The sequence below is a fragment of the Clupea harengus genome, chromosome 14 (genome assembly GCF_900700415.2).
Source record: "Clupea harengus chromosome 14, Ch_v2.0.2, whole genome shotgun sequence".
In the NCBI taxonomy this organism is placed as follows: domain Eukaryota; kingdom Metazoa; phylum Chordata; class Actinopteri; order Clupeiformes; family Clupeidae; genus Clupea; species Clupea harengus.
The window spans coordinates 21,521,595-21,543,204 of record NC_045165.1 but is presented as its reverse complement, the minus strand read 5'-3'; the positions used below and the strand labels follow the sequence as shown (position 1 = coordinate 21,543,204).

The 21,610-nt window shown below is 43.2% G+C and overlaps 3 protein-coding genes across 6 annotated transcripts in view; 1 reads left to right on the top strand and 2 right to left on the bottom strand.

Moving 5' to 3' along the window:
- The window catches only part of rock2a (rho-associated, coiled-coil containing protein kinase 2a), a 38,833-nt gene extending 23,722 nt beyond the window's left edge, over positions 1–15,111 (top strand). Inside the window, exons 16-33 of one of the 4 annotated variants that reach the window (XM_031580888.2) lie at positions 165–271; positions 485–644; positions 1,030–1,190; positions 2,200–2,384; positions 2,782–2,851; positions 3,042–3,145; positions 3,512–3,698; positions 4,012–4,105; positions 6,453–6,547; positions 6,737–6,928; positions 7,742–7,910; positions 8,332–8,442; positions 9,209–9,279; positions 9,453–9,541; positions 9,830–9,908; positions 10,199–10,457; positions 11,028–11,241; positions 13,509–15,111. In XM_031580888.2, the coding sequence (XP_031436748.1) occupies positions 165–271; positions 485–644; positions 1,030–1,190; positions 2,200–2,384; positions 2,782–2,851; positions 3,042–3,145; positions 3,512–3,698; positions 4,012–4,105; positions 6,453–6,547; positions 6,737–6,928; positions 7,742–7,910; positions 8,332–8,442; positions 9,209–9,279; positions 9,453–9,541; positions 9,830–9,908; positions 10,199–10,457; positions 11,028–11,241; positions 13,509–13,512 (2,351 nt within the window). In that variant the 3' untranslated portion in view covers positions 13,513–15,111. Of the gene's footprint in view, positions 1–164; positions 272–484; positions 645–1,029; positions 1,191–2,199; positions 2,385–2,781; positions 2,852–3,041; positions 3,146–3,511; positions 3,699–4,011; positions 4,106–6,452; positions 6,548–6,736; positions 6,929–7,741; positions 7,911–8,331; positions 8,443–9,208; positions 9,280–9,452; positions 9,542–9,829; positions 9,909–10,198; positions 10,458–11,027; positions 11,242–11,521; positions 13,478–13,508 lie in introns of those variants that run through there. The other 3 variants (XM_031580885.2, XM_031580887.2, XM_031580886.2) reach the window with 3 other exon arrangements.
- Positions 15,112–15,240: 129 nt separating this feature from the next.
- Positions 15,241–19,449, bottom strand: slc66a3 (solute carrier family 66 member 3). The gene is made up of 7 exons (XM_012823069.3): positions 19,145–19,449; positions 18,140–18,222; positions 17,716–17,785; positions 17,256–17,313; positions 16,569–16,689; positions 16,244–16,285; positions 15,241–16,058 (listed from the first exon to the last, which is right to left on the bottom strand). Exons 1-7 carry the CDS (start codon positions 19,288–19,290, stop codon positions 15,964–15,966), a joined length of 615 nt encoding a protein of 204 aa, XP_012678523.1. The 5' UTR covers positions 19,291–19,449; the 3' UTR covers positions 15,241–15,963.
- A 130-nt stretch (positions 19,450–19,579) lies between these two features.
- Positions 19,580–21,392, bottom strand: c14h2orf50 (chromosome 14 C2orf50 homolog). Its single transcript, XM_012823077.3, has 3 exons — positions 20,897–21,392; positions 20,449–20,488; positions 19,580–20,206 (listed from the first exon to the last, which is right to left on the bottom strand). Exons 1-3 carry the CDS (start codon positions 21,133–21,135, stop codon positions 20,009–20,011), a joined length of 477 nt encoding a protein of 158 aa, XP_012678531.1. The 5' UTR covers positions 21,136–21,392; the 3' UTR covers positions 19,580–20,008.
- Positions 21,393–21,610: the final 218 nt, after the last annotated feature.

Genomic DNA, 21,610 nt, shown 5'->3' with positions numbered 1-21,610 from the left:
GTTCCTAGAGCAGGGGACACATACACTGTTTCTCTGGCAAAGGTATATTTTCGATAAAGAGGAGATGGTGCGCGTAAGAGTTGAGAATGTGGGAATGAGGGACGTCCTTTTGCACGTGTCGACCATCTGTCTCCCTCATCCAATCATCTCTCTTCTGTTGTTAGGGCGCATCACCAGTCTGGAGGATGACGTGAAGCAGTCGAAAGTGGCCCTGTCCAAAGGCGAGACGGAGAAGAGGCTGCTCCAGGAGAGGCTCACGGACCAGGAGAAGGTAGACGCTTCATCTTCATCATCTCTTCCATTCATTCTCTGCCCCACCTCCGCCCGCAGATCTCTGTCCATCCCCTTTTCCCATAATTAGATGTTCTAGAGAAGCAGAAATGAATTAATATGGCATGTATATTATGGTAGTAGTGTGTACCCCAGAACCTGAAGTTCTTATTTCTCATTCGTTATTTCTTTGTTCTTTTCTGGGGTCCCGTAGGAGAAGAACAATAAGGAGATCGACATGATGTACAAGCTGAAGGTGCTGCAGCAGGGCCTGGAGCAGGAGGAGACGTCCCACAAGGCCACCAGGGCCCGGCTGGCCGACAAGAGCAAGATCAGCGAGTCCATCGAGGGGGCCAAGTCCGAGGCCATGAAGGGTAAGGAGGGGCCCCTCCGGGAGCCCGTAAATCAACAAAAGAGTCATGACCGTCCCTTGTCAGCGAAATCCTAAAAACAACACGGTAGTGTTGTCTCTGCATGTCCGTCTGAGTGTGTGACTGGACGTCGCTGTTCAGACGTATGATAAATAGATACACTGGGTGCTTATTTATGGATTATGTGTTTGTTATGTGTATGGTATGGGTGTACATTTGCCTCTGTTGGGGAGGGGTGAATGTGTGTGTGTGTGGCCCTAAAACAAGGCAGACATTGCTGGGTAATTTGGTCTGCAGTTTGTGTTTATGATTGTATGTTTGTATGTCGGGGTATGTTTATACGAGGGCGTGTATTTACGTGTGTGTGTGTGTGTGTGTGTGTGTACAGAGCTGGAGCAGAAGCTGCAGGAGGAGCATGCCTCTAAGCTGCGTGTGGAGAACAAGCTCCTGGAGCTGGAGAAGCACAGCTCCATGCTGGACTGTGACTACAAGCAGGCGCTGCAGAAACTAGATGAACTGCGCAGACACAAGGACAAGCTTACAGAGGAGGTGTGTGTCTGTGTTTGTGTTAAGTTTGTTATGTGCCTGTATCTAACATATGGGCCTGTGGGTGTACATGAATCAACGTGTGTACACGCTAAGCACACGTTTATGGTTGGGCATGTTTATGCTAACCTGCACTAGCTTTTGTACACATTTCCAAGCTGATGTTTGAGCTGAATGGAGCCGCCTGGATTTAGGAGGATGAGGGAAGACCGCCTCCGACATTAGAGCAACAATTTATTTAACACACACACACACACACACACATACACACAGAGCTAAGTGGAACACCAGGGTAGTTCCAGGGAATTGTACTGTCTGCCCACCTCTGTTTATCATCCTCATCTAGCCATTCTTGCCTCTCTGGCCTCTGCATACCAGGTAGCCATTAGTGCTCTGAGTCACCAAAGAATAATTCACACACACACGAACATGCACGCATACAGGGTGTAGTGATGAGAAGAGGCTCATGCTGTTGAGGCGGGCTGTGCCTCTCCCTTGTCTGCTGTTTTTAGCACGTCTGTTGCTCTTGACAGGGTAGCGAGTGGGTGTGATGTGGATTGTTAACCGGTTGAACTGGCAGCCAGAGTGCAGAATGCAGAGAGGGTTGTGAATACAGCGAAGCTGTTTGTACTTGCCTTGCACTGATTGGAGATGAAGGAGATGTCACAAGACCGAGTACTGAATACGAATATTCTGTAAAAATAAACAATAGTGGTTTATAAAACCTTGGGAAATGCATGCAAGGAATGCACTAAATAGACAGAACATTTGACTAAGACATTGGTTGAACTGGTTGAAGATTTGACCTAAAACATAAATAGAGTTTCAAAGGCAAGAAAGAAGATAACATTTAAATGATTCAGAGCAATATGCAAAGAGAGTACAGTATGAACACATCTGACTGTTCTAGTCATTGTGCTACTTTTGCATCTACTTTTGCACCTTCGCCTGACCATTGTGTCGTGTCCACACACACACACACACACACACACACACACACACACACACACAGGTGAAGAACCTCACGCTGAAGATTGAGCAGGAGATTCAGAAGCGCTCGCTGACGCAGAACGACCTGAAGGCCCAGGTCCAGCAGCTGAACACCCTGCGCACCTCAGAGAAGCAGCTCAAGCAGGAGGCCAACCACCTGCTGGACATCAAGCGCAGCCTGGAGAAACAGAACCAGGAGCTCCGCAAGTAGGAAGCCCAACACACACACACACTGTTCAGTGTTCATGTAGTGTATTGAATCATTTTCACACTTGTTTATGTCTCTGTCACATTTAACCACAAACCCCGAAATGACCAACTGTCAAACCTCAGACTTAGATCTATAACTCATTAGGGTTATCAGGAAATTCACTTTCAAAATCTTCCATTGGCCTTAACTCAGTGGTGCAGTTTAACAGTACAATGAAACCAGTAGCCTACAACTGTGTTTTTAGTATTGTAGAAGCATGACTTAGTCAGAGAGCAGACGGTTTGGAAAACAAAGCCATTTGTTTCTGTCGCTGTGATTTGTTTGTGTCACTTGATGACAATCTTGACAGGCTTTATGGAGGAGGCCTCTTAACTTTGTGTGTCCTTTGCTCAGGGAACGCCAGGATGCAGATGGACAGATGAAGGAGCTACAGGACCAGTTGGAGGCTGAGCAGTATTTCTCAGTACGTTCTCTCCTCACAGTGTCATTTCACACCGCCCGAACCCATCAGAAAAGCATTGGCACTGATGACAATCATGGAAGTGTACTGTCAAAACTGATGGATATCAGTCTTGGTGACTATCCTTATTGTGTGGGGAGTTTAGTAAGTATGCTTTTGTAAGGTTTTATAAATGTCTCCCCTCTCCTCGCAGACTTTGTACAAGACCCAAGTACGGGAACTGAAGGAGGAGTGTGAAGAGAAGAATAAGCTATATAAGGACATGCAGCAGACTCTGCAGGAGTTACAGGAAGAACGGTAGGAGCGACAACAATGCTGTTTCACCCAGTGTCTCCCAGAGAAATACACAGCCATGTTTGAAAATGGACAGTTTGGATAGGGGGCACGCTTTGAGGCAGATATGCCAGCGATTCATAACTGTCACCATCCAAAGCATGATGCCTGTTCTGTTCTGGGTCATCAGTTCACTTCCCTGAGATGAGCTTTGGAGTCGGGGCGTGTCTGGGCCTTTGACACTATATTCACTTAACTCGCCTCAGTTGTAGAAGTAGGCCTGTAGAAATGGGTCACCATGCACCCCATGTTCTGATCATTGATGGTAGCCTGGTTAGAAGATGCCATGTCTGACCCCCCCCACCCCACACCCCCCGTCCATGTGAACAGGGACTCCCTGGCAGCCCAGCTGGAGATCACGCTGACCAAGGCAGACTCGGAGCAGCTGGCACGCTCCATTGCCGAGGAGCAGTACTCGGACCTGGAGAAGGAGAAGATCATGAAGGAGCTGGAGATAAAGGAGATGATGGCGAGGCACAGGCAGGAGCTGGGCGAGAAGGACACCACCATCAACTCGGTGAGTCAACACCAGCCTGAGAAGGAGGCGGGAATGTTGGCCGTGCTTCACATATGAGCCGTTTCAGTCTCTGCTAATCTGACAATTTGTTACATGATGTAGATCTATAAAAACACTTGTCTGCGTAATTTATTCACAATGAAAGACAAACAGAACATGTACACCTGTATGAACATATTGAGGTTTTCAAATTGTACCTACGACATACTATGAAGAATGGGAATGTACGTTTTTCTTTTTTAAAGATATTGGTCATTGGTATGTCCCTGACACCCTAACCTAGTTTTAAAACATGTTCTGATCTCTTTCACAGTTAGAGGAGGCTAATCGCACACTGACTAGCGACGTAGCCAACCTGGCCAATGAGAAGGAAGAGCTGAACAACAAACTGAAGGATAACCAAGAAGGCACGTTGTCCTCCCACTCTCACTTCCTGTTTGAAAGTTCGGCGCACTCTAATCACTGTTGGAAGCAGGGAGCGGAAACTCTTGCGCTGTTTACCAGCATGCTGGAGATGGGTTTCCATTATGTTTCCTCCACCCACGCATCCCAGCCCTGTTGCGATCCTTTTTCATGAGTTTACAGGGCTCTACGCTAAGGTTTTCCCCAAGGAGTACATGTGCTCCTAAATGAAAAAATGTAGGAGCACACAAAGAAATTTAGGAGCACAGCGGGGTTTTTTTATGTGGAAGTAAAGCATGTCATTTGCGACCTACAGTTCAAAACATTGTATTTTCCAACGTTCAACCCCATTCATATTCAGTGTTTCCGAAGCAAGTTAGCTGGTAAATTGATCAAATTACTGCATTTGTTCATATTTCAACACTTTAGTGGACCTCTTATTAATTGTTATTAGTAGTATTTTATATAGCCAGCTTTACCTAAAGTTTATTGTAAGATATAGCTTGTTAGATTCTAAATGCAGTTAGAGTTAGACTGTACGTCTAGTATCTAACGTAAGCAACACTTTCACTGTAGCTAGCTAGAGAGCATGTGTATCATAACCAGAAGTCTGTTGGTTTATAGTCTGTCAAATTAGTTCTAGTTATTGGTGTTTGTTGGCATACAAAGTTAGTCTTCTCTTATTAGCCTAGTTAGTACATCTGATTAGAGCTAGCAGCAATGAATTGCAGATTAAGGGGTCCCTATCTCAGTGTTAATTTTGGCAGCTATTTTAGATTTAGTCTTAAAACGAAAATGCATATTAGTTTTAGTCACATTTAGTCATTTTTATCCTTCTTAGTTTTAGTCTAGTTTTCGTCAATGAAAACTCATTACATTTTAGTCTAGTTTTAGTCACATTTAAAAGTCCATATTATAGCCACATTAAACTCCTTTCCTTCCCTTCTCAGGCCCAGGGACCCCCTGTGTTGTGTCTACAACTGCATAATAGTCAAGCTTGCAGTACTTAAATTGTGGATGCAATTAGTCTCTAAGATACAGATCTCTTAGTATATGCCTACAGCTGAATTCCAATTAATTCAATGTAAATAATCATTTTAAGGCAATACTTAATTAACAGAATTATCATTCAAATATAAGAGAATATCAAGTCTAGATTTTCAAATGATGTGATAGCACATTACAACTACTATGCCTACCTGGCCTTAGAGTTAAATCAACCACATATCCTCCATATGAATTGCTGTGCAATTTGATAACCAACAGATTTAGCTAGACGGATAGTTTTGACAGTTGAAAGTGGTGTCAATGATAATAACAATTGCCCAAATAGACAAGGATATTTAAACCAATCACATATTCATTTATTTTTTCTTGATTAATGTCATGCGTGGCCTGTCGTCCATTCTGCAATGAGTTTACTAGCTAGCTATCGATAGCTAGTATAACTTAGCTAGGATATGCTACCTCATAGTTAGCTAGCTAAAAGTTTGCCAAGGCTAACGGGAGGCTTAAATCGAAAATGACTAGCTAACTATCCAAGCTGACACAACCTATACACTCGACTGCCCCTTTGAAGTTAACTTAACGTTGGCTAATATATTCTAATAACTAGTTATCATTGACAGTTACTAGCTAAGTTACCAAACCCCTTTCTTGTCTTAAATTGAGCAGTTGCTGGTGTGAGCTACAGTATGGGAGCTAGCAAAGCCATTTCTAGCTCTGCTTCACAATATTGCTGCCTAGTGTTATAAGTTAATGTAATACATAAATGTTAATAAAGTATCAGACATAAACAGGATACAACACACCAGTAACCAATTGATATTATGTGTTAATATACCGAAAATATCAGTAAATCGAGGTGGTGCTGCTGTCTGTCCCGTGGAAGACCATTCGAACAGGTTGCCAGCAGGGTTTTTTTGCGAGCTACTTATACTAAATGATCACATGTCGGCGAGATCGTCGTAACCCTCTTTTTATATGGCTCTGGCCCATTGGTTGCGAATAGTCGCTCTCATTTGCATGAAGTTAAACGTGTCATCATGCTATGTTCACATTGTGCAGTCGCGACCCCGTCACTTGTTTCCATATGAAATCTATGGTATGCTTCACTTCTTCGCACCGTTGTTCCGTGTATTGACAACAATACCCGTCACTCGCGCACTATGCTCGTAAATTATTTTTCAAGTTCGCACATACCTATTTTTAGGCGCAAATGCGAGTGAAATACTCGCACTGTAGAGCCCTGGTTTATTTTTTTTTCATGTCTGATGAACTGTTGGGAGTAGGGTTTAGATTCTTTGACCTGAGAGACCTCTGAAAGTTTTTCTGTGTGTGTGTGTCATCCAGATATGGAGAAGATGAAGGACTTGGAGCTGCAAATCAGTCAGACTAAGATCACCTTCGAGAAGCAGCTTCAGTCTGAGAGAACCTTGAAGATTCAGGTACGGCAAGCAATCAGGCCCAAGCTGCACCAATGAAAGATGACCCTGTAGTTGGGGGGTCAGATGTCTTTCTGCTCAGTCAGTCACTGCCTCCTCTGTCCAGAGTGAGGTCACTGCTAATTAGTCATGTGATGTTTGTCTCATGTGATTGTGTGTGTGTGTGTGTGTGGGGGTGGATGTCTGGTCCAGGCGGTAAGCAAGTTAGCTGAGATCATGAACAAGAAGGACCCGCGGGGCGGAGGCAGTCGCCGTGGAAATGAAACCGACTTGCGGCGGAAGGAGAAGGAGAACAGGAAGCTGCAGCTGGAGCTGCGTACGGAGAAAGAGAAGCTCAACAGCACCATCATCAAGTACCAGAAGGAGATCAACGAGATGCAAGCGGTACAGATGCACAAACACATACAACATACACTCACACACACCCTAACAGCACCATTGTCACAGTGAGATTGAGAGGCAGGCAGTACTCAAGCAGGCACACAACATTTAGCCACATGGCAGATGCCTTTATCCAAAGTGACTTACAAGTGAGGTCTAATGGAGGTCTGTGGATAGATCAAAGAAAAAACATTGGAGGCAAAGTGCCATGTTAAACCACTTTCAGTTTTGTTGGACATAAGTGCCAGTAAGGGAAAAGAGGAGAGGGGTTTTTGAATAATTCAAGTTCATAAGAAGTTCCGGAAGAGCTGGGTCATCAGGCTGCTTGTTGAATACTGGTAGTGACGCTGCAGAGCACGTTCGCTTGGCAGCTCTTTCCACCACCGCAGCACCACTTAGCAAAGAGCAAACACACACACACACACACACACACACACACACACACACACAAATAAAAACAAATACACAGCATCACATTTCAATGATCAATATTCTTATGAGCACAATCAATTGGAGAGTAAAATCATTCATTCATTGTAGAAGTATAAAATAGACACACGCCATTTATAAACACCTACACATGCAGTAGATACAGGGCAATCATCACCCAATATCAGACAGAGGAAGGACGGGAGAGTCTGGCTCAAACAATTGTGTGTGAGAGAGAGGTTGTTTGTATGGGAGACCCAAAGAGAGAGCTCCTCTGAGTGTGCACAAGTGTGTGTGTGTGTGGGGAGGGGGGAACAAAAGCCTCATCTACCTGTGTGTGTGTGTGTGTGTGTGTGTGTGTGTGTGTGTGTGTGTTTGCGTTTGCAGCAACTGTTGGACGAGAGCCAGAACCGTATTGATCTGCAGATGGCGCTAGACAGTAAGGACAGTGACATTGAGCAGATGCGCGGCCTCCTCACCTCGCTCAACGTCCACTCACTGGACTCTGCCAGCGTCTCCAGCGGACCCGACTTCGACACCGACGACGCCTACACAGGTACGGTTGCTATAGCAATGTGCAACAATCCTTCTGAAATTGTATCTGTCCCTTAAACGCTTTAAAAAAAAAACATTCTAGTTGCCTGGCAGAACAACAGAAAAAAGTCTCTTAAAAAACACACTAGTTATTTGGCTGAGCTGCCAGTAGTTTGGCTTCCTGTTAAAACTTCCTTTCTGAGTGACGTTGGTGAGTACAAGATAAATATGAAGACAGGTACTGACAGCACCTTATAGTAATGTGACAACTTCCTTAGAATAGAACTGTGAAAGTAATCAGTCTGTAAATGTCTGTGGTGGTTTCCCAATAGCACTAAATGGCATTAGGGAGCCATCACATTATTCATTTTTTACCATTATTATTTTTTTTAATCCTCTAAGGAGTAAGCACATGAATGAATGAATGCATGTCTTCCTCACAGTGCGAAAGTTCTCAGTCAAGCCCAGCAAACGGTCTTTTAGAAAACGCCAGGAGCCCCGGCGTGAACACACCTCTAAAGAAATCGACCACTCCTCGTCTAACTCTGACAAAGGTCTACTCCTGTCCTGCGCTGTTCTCCCTCCTCTCCATTGCCCTCCCCTCCTCTCCTCTCTCCTTCTCTGAGGCAGAGGTCTGGATCACTCATTGACCTTCTGCCAGGGTAGGGTTTCCTGGGCCCTGCTCTCTGTTCTGTGATCGGTGATCGGTCTCCTCTCCCTGCCTCTCAGCCTGTTGCTACAGGTGATCTGCATGGGCCTGGTGGTGTCTGGACTTGACCTTTTGACCCCTATTTGCCCTCCTTATAACCTCATAACCTCAGCCATGTGGTTTGACTTTGTGGAATGGATTAATACAAAACCGATTTGTGGTGGACTGAATTCTGTTTTCAGTGGACCTCGTCTATTGTAAACAGTATTTAGTCGTGAACCAGATGTGATCTTTGTCCGACAAACCCCCTTGTTTTTGAGGAATCTTAATAATGTTTACTGAGTGTGGTTATACGTTGGACGTACATGGAGTGCCGGTGGGTTTTAATTGCTGGTTTGTACGGCATGGGGACTTTTTAATGTGATCTTGCTGGTTGCGCAATGTTTGGAGAACTAGACGCTGCTTTGCTTTTGAAGACCCCCATTCTTTCTTGGGTTCATGCTGGTTATACAGTCCTCAGTCCTCGGGCCTGTTTGCCCGCCGTCTGCAAGACCCAGCTTTGCGAACACCATGAAACAAAGGGGAACTGCTGCCCACAACTGGGAATGCGTTGTCAATGCAGAACAACGGTAGTACTCGCATGGAAATAAAACCCAACCTCTCTGTTTCAGAATCGAGGCTCGAAGGATGGCTTTCAATGCCTGTGCGGAACAACACCAAGCGTTTTGGATGGGAAAGAAAGGTACCCTGAACGTTTCCTGTTCTGTATATGGTAGATGCTGTAGTGTCTGACTGCCAGCCCTTTGACTTGTGTGAGAAGGAACAGTAATGTTGAATGGTTCCCTTATTTGAAAGGCAAATGTAGTAGAGATTCATTTTACATATCAACTGGTTTGTCTGATTGGTTTTCTGCAGTATGTCGTGGTAAGCAGCAAGAAGATTCTTTTCTACAACAGCGAACAGGACAAAGAATTGTCCAACCCCTACATGGTGCTAGACATTGAGTGAGTTGAGAAAAGGAGTGCACACACACGCATATATATACATATACGCACACACGCACACACACACACACACACACACACACACACACACACACACACACACACACACACACACACGCATTTACACACACACGCATTTACACACACACGCATTTACACATACACACACACACTCAGCCATGTATACAAGACATCAATCTTGTCTCACAGACATGTTCATCACCAGAAGTTTTGGAGTTTTACTGTACAGGTGGAAAAAGTGACTGTTTATCATGTATGTCTTTGCAGTAAACTCTTCCATGTGCGGTCTGTCACCCAAACGGATGTGTACCGCGCCGACGCCAAAGAAATCCCTAGGATATTCCAGGTTGGTGGGCAAACATCCCAAAAATAAATCATAAGTAGAGCTTATGTAGAGGGACTGGTAGTCACCATGAAACACACATGTTGCTATTATGTAATCGGTTATCCCTCTGACATTCAGGCCAGTTGTAAAATGAAAAAAATGGTTGAGGGATCAAAGCCCCCTCTGACACACATAAGTGATCTCACTCATATAAGCCTGCCTTGATAGAAGGTGCCCTGATTTGTAAAAGCATAAGACCTCCAGGACCTCTGCCCTCTGACCTCTGCCTGATCTCCACCACCTTCTCTCAGATCCTGTATGCCAATGAAGGAGAGAGCAAGCGGGAGCAGGAGCTGGAGCCGCTGCCCGTAGGCGAGAAGTCCTACATCTGCCACAAGGGTCACGAGTTCATCCCCACGCTTTACCACTTCCCCGCCAACTGCGAGGCCTGCACCAAGCCCCTGTGGAACATGTTCAAGCCGCCGCCAGCTCTCGAGTGCCGGCGCTGCCACATCAAGTGCCACAAGGACCACATGGACAAGAAGGAGGAGATCATTGCACCCTGTAGAGGTATGCCATGCTCATATTAGTAGAGGTATTGATGAAAGGCTAAAAAAAAATAGTATGAAGACATGTCAAGAACACAAAAAAAGGTTTACTGCCCTTAACCCTGTGGGCTATTTTGGTTGCTTCTCAATGTCGGCCATTATCTGATTTCAAGCACAAAGCAGACCAACGGACCTTGGTGAAGAGCCAAGAATTGCATGCCTAACCTCTGTAGAATATTTTACAAAATAGTGCCATCTTAAATGGTTACAGTTCAAACTACTTCCTTGAAAAAAGCTTACAGTAACGTTTTAGTATGAGGAACCCATTGCTAAGATTCTTCTTCAGAAAGTATTTCAGAGTTTGAAACTGCTGATGGTGAAGCTAGGCACATAATGAAGGGAATTAAATGGTAGCCAAATGTTTCTAAAGAACAATTAAACAAAGCGTTAAAACTCTTTCTAAAATGTAATGTAGTATTCCTCTATGGAAATGATCCACACCAAAAGAAATAAACGATCTTGGTATGAAAGTGCGCATATCGGCCTGTTTGAAAATGGATGATAAGCAGTGTGTGTGTATCTTCTCTGCCAGTGAACTACGATGTTTCCACGGCAAAGAACCTGCTGCTGCTGGCCATATCACAGGAAGAGCAGCAGAAGTGGGTCAGCAGGCTGGTCAAAAAGATCCCCAAGAAGCCCCTGGCGACTGACCCGGCTCACCGCTCCTCACCCCGGGCCCCCGCCAAAGTGCTGTCCACCCAGTCAATGAGGAGACCCAGCCGACAGCTGCCCCCCAGTAAACCCAGGTGAGTAGTAGGTCCTGGAGTCTCAGGGATCATCAACCCAATGACCAATGCTAACCCTCACATTTCATTTAAAGGCTTATAGACTAAATGACAACTGAAGCCAACCAAATGCTGTGCAACTAGCCCCATTCCTATTCAGTGAGGAATTGCCTTCATTTGTCTGAAGCTATGCTAGTTTAGTAAAAGGCTAGCATGATGATTTGGCTGTTTACAAAGAGATATACATAGACTGTAATTGTAGCAGGTTATGGATTGGAGTGCTAGTATGTGTGACATGCAGGGCCTTGACCAAGGAGCCAGCCGAGCCCCCATCATTGGGGGAGAAGATAAGCCTCATCCACCACAAGGGCCACGAGTTCATCCCCAGCCTCTACCATTTCCCCACCAACTGCGAGGCCTGCACCAAACCCCTGTGGAACATGTTCAAGCCACCCGTAGCCCTGGAGTGCCAACGCTGCTACATCAAGTGCCACAGAGAACATATGGATGGGAAAGAAGAAGTCCTGAAACCCTGTGCTCCAGGCAGAATCGAATCTCAGTCTGAGCTTGGCTAAAGTGTTTGTTTTTTAAGGAACATCTACCACGGCTAGCATCAATCGGCTGGGCTATCATCACAAAGCTTGTGATCTATATATGGTGCTAAGAAAGAGTGTTGACTTCTGCCTGAAACACAGGGCCCCACACAGTCTTCACAGCCTTAACCAACAGAGTGTGGGCAAAGGATTTCGGGCTTGGAGGGGAGAGCTAACAGTTATTTGAAGGGTGCACCCCCGGGCAATCCTTTCAAGATCTTTCCGAGATACCTCACAACAGTGACGAGCATTGATTCACTGTCAAGACAGTATTAAATCACGTCCCACATACGATTCAACCTAATTTCAAGCTATTTCAAATGAATCAACCAAATTCCATTATTATGCTGTCTAATATAACTGTAATCTCCAGTCCAGTCGTTTTGAAAGTGATATTGAACTGGCAGAAGGTGCACTCTTCAAATGCAGCACCACAACAACCTGTTGCTGTACACCTTAGGCTGCGTATCTGATGGGTAACCCGATTCCGGCACTTTGTGAAGTGTCTTGTCTCCGCTTCCCACCTTCTCTCCTTGCAGATGGCTGGATGAGGGTCTGCAGGATTGGCATTGGGCTCTGGATGATGTGGAGGATGTTGATGATTTTGTTGACGGTGCATTTGATTTCTGAGGAGCCCGTAGGTTCATAATCAGGGTAAAGGCTCTCGAATGGTGTTTGTGTGTGTGCTGTGGGTTTGGTTAGCATGCTGGTTGGCTTTTCAGTGGAGTGGAGAACTACCTCTTTCAACCAGACCTTTCAATGAATGACTCAAGCTATTGCATTGTAGGCCATTTAAATGAACTCTTACGCACTCCTTGCCAGACTGGTGAGTATTTTATTGTTGTGGATTGTTGATGTCTTCATTTAATCCTTGTTTAATCCTTCATTTAATCCTTGTGAGTTATCGGAGTTGTGTTTTATCTCTACACTGTCTTTGTATACCTCGTTTTGTTCTAGTGGTATTTACTGTCCTCTTGTTAAAGACAAGCTGTCTCTGCCTCTGGCTGCCTCTTTGAAATGGGTTACACCAGTATTGCTCTGTAGAGACCGAGACGACCATTCGCAACAGGAAAAATTGTACCATGGATTAGATTGCCTCAGTTCATCACTAGCAGCTAGAACACTTCAATGGTCAAATGTCCAAATCAATTTAAGCATAGGAGTGACTGGGAGACGGAGGAGACCTGCTTTGGAGAGATTAGAGTTTGGTCAAGAGTGGAGTGAACAGACAGTATACACACATGCCCTTTGCTTCCTTCCTCTGACGTCATTGACCTTTTTCACCCCAGCCCACCTAGAGCGGATGCCCCCAAGATGAGGCGAGAGATCTTCAGTGGCCAGCCAAACAACTCATGAATGCTTTAGTGCAATACGTTTTGTTTACATGCAATAAGTACCTACGACACAGTATTTTATGTTAAAATTACAGTATATTCCATACGTTCTTTCTTTTGTATTGATTTATTTCACAATAAAACATGACTTTGACTCGTGGAAAAAAAGTGCGATGACTTCTGACTTAAGTTGGGTGCATGACCAATCGGTTGGTGTATGTATTAGAGCTTGCTGTGTAGTGCTGTCTAATTAGAAGTGTTGGGTTAGAAGTTGAATACTGTGTTGGGAAGCTAAACTAACCCCATCTTTCTCTCTTGTCTTTTCTGCCTCTCCTCTCTTTTTTTTTTCCTCCTTCTGTAGTTAACCTCACTTGGGATTGTGGTGAAACTACATGGTGATTTGGTGTTTCCTCTTTTTCCCACCACGATGAAAGATGTAGTGAGACAGAAAAAAAATAGCAAAAATGCTTTTTTTTTTTTCTCTCCCCCAAGCTGTTGTAGAGGGACCTATTTTCCTCGCTGGGCTTGCAGAGCTTTTTGCTTCCTCATTGAGCACCTGTCGGCCCAGGCAAGAGAACATCATTATTTCCAGGCTGACATTTTCCAGCACACACTCCCATTGCTTCAAAGTAGTTGAGCTGAGAAATAGTAGCTTGGATGCAGAGGGTTTGCTGAAGGCTGGGACCCATCCACTGGTGTAAAGACTGTATCCCATGGATGAGTGCAGGACCTTCATGGAGCTTCTATCCCCCCACCACCACCACCACCACCACCACCTCACCAGTGATTGATCAGAGTGTTCCAAAGCACTTAAATCTGGATTATGTCCCGGAGGAACAACCAAAGGGGGACCATAACCATCGGGGAGAGGGGAAATGGCCACCATGACCAGTCACCCAGAAGCTCTGCTCAAGGAAGTGCATTTTTCTGAAGAACATTATTGGTACCTAACACTACACCAACATGGCACTACAAATACATGATGTGGATGCAAGGTCACCTCGTAGGTTCATTGTTGTGATTAACACAGAACAAATGTTATTCAGGGCTTTGGTAGTTTACTAGACACTAGTTATTTGAAAGTAACACTCGTAAGTCTGGATTTTGGAGTGCCAGTATTGACCTCATGCTCACCCCTATAGTAATGCCTTAAATGTATGCATCACAGACTATTCCGGAAGGGCAATGTTTACGGCACTTGTTTCAAACGCAGTCAGTGCACCTCAGAGCATTTTCTGCCGCTGTATTATTTTTGTTGAATGTATACCTGAGAGGAAGGACATCTGTGTCTTGTATAAAAAGAAGAAACAAAATGGAAATGCTGTACATTTCACAGTATGTGAAGAACAACTCCCATGATGACTCATCCTGAGTCCTTGTTGGTTGAAAAATCCTCTGTGTAAGCTAGCAAGTGTGCGATTTGATGCTGTGGGCTTAAGGAAGCAATGTGGCTTTGTATGCCTTCTGGGTAGTTCACCCCCATATATGAATGTGCTCTTATATTATTCTTAAGAGAGGGAAAGAGAGAGATCGAAAATATGAAGTTTTTCAAAAAAGATATATATACATATTTTTTATTTTTTACAGGGGAGAATAGATACAAATTGTTTGTGTATTGTACCCACTTTGCTTAAGAATATTTCACTGCAAATTTGAGAGAAGGCTGTTTTTGTTTTTATGTTATTCCATGTCAGCTGATGGTGTGACTACCTTCCAGTTTGTTGGGAGTACTGTACTGATGTGCTGTGAACTTTCCCCTCAAGTCCCGTTTGAGTTTGGAGGAAGCATGTTCTATATAAATATACACAGTATATTTTAACATGACATCATACAGAACACCCTTGTATTATTTATACTGGCCTGTGCACTTTGTATTTTAAAGCGCAATGTCCAGATTGCATGTTTTATATTGCTACGTTGAACCAAACGATAACCTGTTTGACAATAAAAGAAAACTGTCTGTACTTCGTGTGGTCTGAAGAGCTATATTGTTAAACTTTTACAGATGATTTTTAAGTTCCAAAACATGACCTCATTCATTGTAGGCTTATGTGTTCACGGACCATTAGGAGAAATGACTGATGGACTGTTGATGCTTTTCCAGAAAAGAAGCATTTATTGAGTCTGATCTACAGTTTTCTCTATGAACACACAACTAACAACAAACGTATAAGTACAAAAAAGTTGTTTCACTCCAAAAACAGCAGGCATACCAGCTTGCTTAGGTACCTGAAAGCTTTCCTGGACTGATACAAATCAGGCAAGAATAAATACAAGAATGCATTTTCTCTTGTAAACCTCAGGAATGCTTTGGAAATGTGTGCTCATCTGATCTAATCAACATGACCTTCAGGAGCAAACAATGCTCTTGAAGTACCACTGCATGATATACGGAATTACTTAAGAAGGTGTTTGGTTAAATATTGTTCCAACTTTTGAAAAATACTGTACCAAGTTATAAAACTTTGAAAACCTCAATTGTAACTTACAACAGAAACAATGCATAGTTATTGCACTTAGAAAAAGGCTTTGGTCAATCATTTGAAACCATTAAACTAATACATTAAATAGCATAATTATTAACTGCCAAATAATACTGAAACACCAGTTATGTCATTAGTTGCCCATGGGTTAACTAATGGGTTATCCCAGGGTAAGAATGTAAACCAAAACAGCATTTGATTTGGTTTTTTTTCCAGTGTGTAAATTCCTAACCTCTTTTTACCTTAAGAAAGGGGAGTATTGGAAATGACCTGAGCAGAGGTCTGGAGCTGAGCATGAGGCAGCCCCCACTCTGACGTAAACTTTCTGGAGCCTCAGTCTTGTTTCATGGAGCTCTTGGGCCTGTAGTACATTATTGTTGCCGTAACCCACATGTTCAGGAGCGTCATGACGATAAACCTGATTAGAACTTTTGACAGAGGAGGGGGAGAGCAATGTTTAAGTCCTCAGGAATGCAAGCAACCAAAAGAAGACACAACAAAATAAAACAAACTGAAATGATGTACTTAAGATGTCTAGGTCTGATACCAGATTAATTATTAAAGGGATTATCACAAGTTGAAAACCACATCAGAAAAAGAGGTCTTTACTCACCCTGAGTATCTCCAGTAGTCACAAGTGTGGTGAAAATCCTTGCTGGAAGAGATGTTGGTAACAAAAAAAAAACATGTAAACCTTATTGTACAACATGTTTCCACACTGAATGTGATCCTAAATGAATCTTGGCCCATCATTAACGAACCCACCGGCAAAGATTCCAGGTGCAGTTACTTACGGAATAGTGATATACATAAATCTACTAGCATGAGTTAACTTCAAAATACATTAATAACAGCTACACAAACAGACTCTGGTGGTGTGTGTGTGTGTGTGTGTGAGACCGAGAGATAGCAATGGAGAAACCTCAGTATAGTCTTACCCATGCAGGTGTAGGTTGCCATGGCCCAGGTGAGGGTGCTGACCTGACCGGAGTCTTTGGATGCCCACAGACACTGGAGCTGAGCAAACTTGCTGCCAGCACTGATAAAAGTGCATAGGCTCTGATGGCGAGAGGGCACAGACACAGAGGACGGGTACAGTATAGTTTGACCCAGAGGATAAGGACCAACACCTCAGTAAATACTGTGTTGTAAAACGTGCAGTATAAGTCTTGATTAGATACAGAGAACACCCAGCCGAGTACAAATTCCATAGCAATATGTTTTGTTGTGAAGCCCAATTTATGAGTTATAAGCACAGAGGCATGAAAATGTTATGTCAATAACTCTAGATACCTTAACTATCCCCTGACGAGAAACACAACACAGTAAAACAGCTCATATCAACTCTTATCTCAGTAGAATATTCAGCCATTTCTTTTAACAGTTGTCTCCTCACATGTTTACTAAAGACTCCACAGATTAGTTTCAGCTTGTTTTTTTTTCATATTTGCAATGTCAGGCATTAGTGCTTGGTTTATGCTAGTTCAATTACTTATACATCGACCTTGCATTTAGATCACACTAAGTATATATTATCGACACATAGCAGGTAAGCAGCTAACAAACATGTTTTAATGCTGATACAGTGAGAAATCAAAATGAACCTCAGGACAACATGTACTCACCATTGCAAGATCAATGATCCACTTATTTACAATGAGAAGGTGCCAGCCTCCCACAAACCTATTCAGCTCAAGTCAAGGAGCAGCACAGCAACAAGAACATAAAAACTTAACATGGAGTTGTTGTGGTGTGTCTGCTTATGTTGGAAATGTAACCTGATACTTTTGTGACCTAGGGTACAACAAACCTTACATCGATACTAAAAAAAAAAGGAAAATTTCATTCAATTTAAGCTTATGAAATCACTTGTTGTTTTAATGATTCATACCGTTTGCTCACAAAATGTACTACCTCGCTTGTCTGGTTTTATAAAGATATTGTGCCACGTCTGAAGTACGCCACCTTATGTTACACAAGATGATGTGCTCAGTGATACTATATCTCTTCTTGTAGAATGTGAGTGGTGATCATTACACAATGCAAGTCAAAAGGTAAGTCAAAGAAGTTGTTGAGTAAGGATACACGAGTGCATATAGCAGCCCTTGCTTCAGGTTGCCATTGTAATGGAGAATCAGCAGCAACAGCATAAAATCTTAGGAAGAGAGACAGACAGAGAGCTGAGAGAGGTGTGGGTCCCAGGGATCACATGGCACTGTGACAGTGAGGCTATCTTGCAGCCCAGCTTTGAACCGAAGTGCAGCCACACCAGATACAGTTCACTCGTATGTTGGTTCATCATTTTTGTACCGTTCCAGGATGCCATACTAGATTCTGTATTAGTCAAACTACAATCATTTCTACTCATTAACTATATTCTATACAATATACAATTCTGATTTTCATTCTGATTCTACTGATTAACTAGGGGACTGTGTGGAAAACATTGCTTCGTTATGCTTTGGTCACAGGGATCAAATATTAGCTGATCATTTATTTATGAACTCACCTTGGGCAATCAGAATGGGGTACTCCAGGTAGGTAGGAGGTGGGTAATCGTAGTACATTTGATAGCGGACAAACACAATGAACCTTTAAAAACAATGAACAATGCCATGGTTAAGCAAAACAAGCCTCAATCTGCCCATAGAGCATTAGTGTTGTTTCTATCTGTTTTTTTGTGGGTTGTTTGTGCAGGGAGGCGTGTTCATTCCAAGGTTTCACAACTGAGAAACCATCCTCTTAAAATATCCTGTACATAAAAGTGAATGACCCATAGTAATCCTTTTCAAAGGAGTGAAATGGAGAGGACTGTTGATTTCCTATACATAGAAACGAACAAACTAAAAGCAACTCTCCCTTTCTGTTTGGACAGAGTTCAATGTGTCCCATATGAACACAGCTGGAGCAATAGCTACTCAGGCAACTATGATGAATCTTTAGTTGTCTTGATATGCCCTTTGTAGGTGAGACACAAACACCTGCATTTGCTTTAAAGGACGAGTATGAATATATTGTCTATCCTACTTATGGTAGCCTACTGAACGTCCATATCCCCTTCGATTTGAGGACCATGTGAGAGAGCACTGATTTCCACAGGACCTCTACTCAGGTCATCAAATGTGATGGTCATCTGGATTTCGACATAAACCTTCATCCATGGCAGTAGCCTAACATTCTCATTGAATATGATGTGATATTTCTTTGCACAACGCCCATTAAGCTTCCCACAACTTGCAACCTGATTTAAAGAATTTTGATCAATTGTATGATGGCGCTTCTAACCTCGAATAAAGTACAAATATTTCATATGAGAGGACGCCTCGGAAATTGAAGTTTTTTTTCTATGGACCGTAGGCTAACCGTAAGTTATTTAGACAAGAATGCCGCCATGCCATTCAAAATCAAGATGTTCCTGATCTGAAACAACAGGCATAATCGAAACGTAATATTTACTAGGATCCCGCTTGCTTCAATTTCATCACAAAGTGTGCTACTTTGTATACTGTCTTACCCGATAAGTTCCAAGAGCAAACTGTTCAAGCTCACACCCGTAGTTGATTTCGCTCTCACCAGCACAAATATCTGAGGAAACTTGAGAACCATGCACACGATAAGTGTGCTGAAGTTAGCGAAATGCAATACCATATCGTCCTCCATCGTCTAAGACGGTGATGCTTGGACCTGTTCGTAAACACCGACTGGAAATCTTGGCACCGATGACTGTCCGTCCCAAATTTGGAGAACAAATTTCAGCACACTTCCGCACACATCACCCCAACGATTTCTGACCCTGCGTGGCATCCGTAGTCGTTTCTATTTTTGAACAGTGTTTGCTGCAACTATGTAGCCATAAATCAGGTGGCCTGTTTGGTTATTATATGACTTGATTTTCTTCCATGAAAATAATGCAGCAGTAATAATGATCTATTAAAGATTTCAGGCAGGCTTTTGATCACTATTACAATTACTTTATTTATACAGAGCATAAACAAAACAAAATTGCTTTGGCAATATGCTGTGTTTTTGTGATCTCTATGGACATTTACAGTAGCCTACAGCCTATTCAAAAGAGTAGTCTAATTTTAAACAAAAATAATGGAATGAAAAGACTGACATTCATAATATCCTAGATCAATTCGAGAACAATTAAATTAAACATTTCATCGCTTTGAGTAAACATAAAACACGGAGCCGTAGCCTAAAATCGAACATGCATGTAATATGCAGTTTCAGCTACCTCGCCTGTAGCATGGGCACTAGGGAAGTGGCGCACAATGAACTTGCCATGCTCTTGAGAATGCGCAATGTCAACATTCAGGGACTACTTGAACATTTTCAGTAATAAAAGTGTAATCTAATGGATGAGTTACACGTCTCAACAGGGCTGCATTTCTGGACCCTGTTTTGTTTTGCCATGACTGCCGGTCAGTAGTAGCAGTTTGTCCATCCGAATGAGTTCCTTGCCGAGCTCTGTGCACAAGCGACTCCCAAACATCTGGTTTGTGGTGTTAGGCAGGCAGTCAGAGTACACAGGCACATAGCTGGGTAGGGTAGACTGTGTCCTGGGGCGACCCTGTACGCGAGCATGGGTTCACTTGGATTAATCACTGATTAAACATTCATGCTCAACATTCATGAAAAAACATTTAAAAAACAGGTCGTCAACGCTGCACGAGTACTAGCAAACAAATATATTGTTATGCAGATATTGGCAAAACTATTTGGACCTGGCAATTCGTGTTCAACGCTGAATAAGAATATTTACATAAATATAAATGTAGGCCGACTAGGCAAACATTTACTTATGTGCCTTACCAGCTGGTCAACGTTCTTGAGAAAGCTCCAGTTCTTTTCCCTGAAGAGAGATATTTGGTTGGTCATCATGTGATGTTAAGCATGTATGTTATCATAAAATAACTTAATTCAACTGCTGTCCATTGTTGGGGGTGTATTTGAAATGCATGTTAATCTCATAATTGGGAAAGGATTAATGGATGAATGGGAGAGGGTTTTGTGTACAGTCTCCACGGCTATATGAAAAGAATAGGTGAGCCCATCCACGTAAACGAAACTACAGAACTCTACAGTAAACTATACCATCCGGGGGGCATTCGGTCAAATGCAATACACTCCTATCAAATATCGGTTGGACAACGGATCATTTAACTGGCATCCATGCGCAGGAGAAAGCAAGGGCACTTAAGTCTATTTTAAGCAGATGTACAAGAGAGAGTGATATAAAAGTAACGAATTGTCTCATTACCACTCTTTCACCCCCATCCTTTCCGCGCGTACATATTCTCTCCATATTTGATCCTGTTTGACTGGGTCTCGAGTGTCAGAGTCCTGTGCCGGTATCTCAACGCCTCCGGTGTTTCGTGTCCTATCCGGTGGATGCCTGTATATAGACACGGAGGACTGTGATGTTAAAGCAACACTAGGCCTCTCTACTAAACGGTATCCAGCCGAAGTTGCGCGCCTAGAGTTGCCTTTCCTTTCCATCTTTTAAAAAACTCAAAAATGTTTTTACTCTGCTAAATCCATGACTACTTTCTCTCATAAAACTATTGTAGACGCCTTTTAATTTGTGGTACGCAAGCCCACGACGTGCTGGGCGACATTCCCACGGGCGAAGAGTGACACAATACGAATCACTACACAAGCGCCTCTGGCGCTCCCGGGCCACACAGGGCTTCGTGCACTCTTGTTTGTGGGCTTGGTCTCCCTTAGAAACAGCCGGGAAATGCGGCGGTACCCACAACCCTTTGTTGATTTTCGGGAGGCGACACATCCGCTGTGCTCAAAGAGGCTGTTAAGGCTTTTGTCAAGTGAAAGTATTGGGCAAGGGGGGGATATTTGATTGCACTCATACACCAGAATATAAATAAAAACGTGACTTGTATAACAATCTATACCTTATTTAAAGTTATTAGGCCTACATTTTATTTTAGACACACGTGAAATTCCCGAATACTAT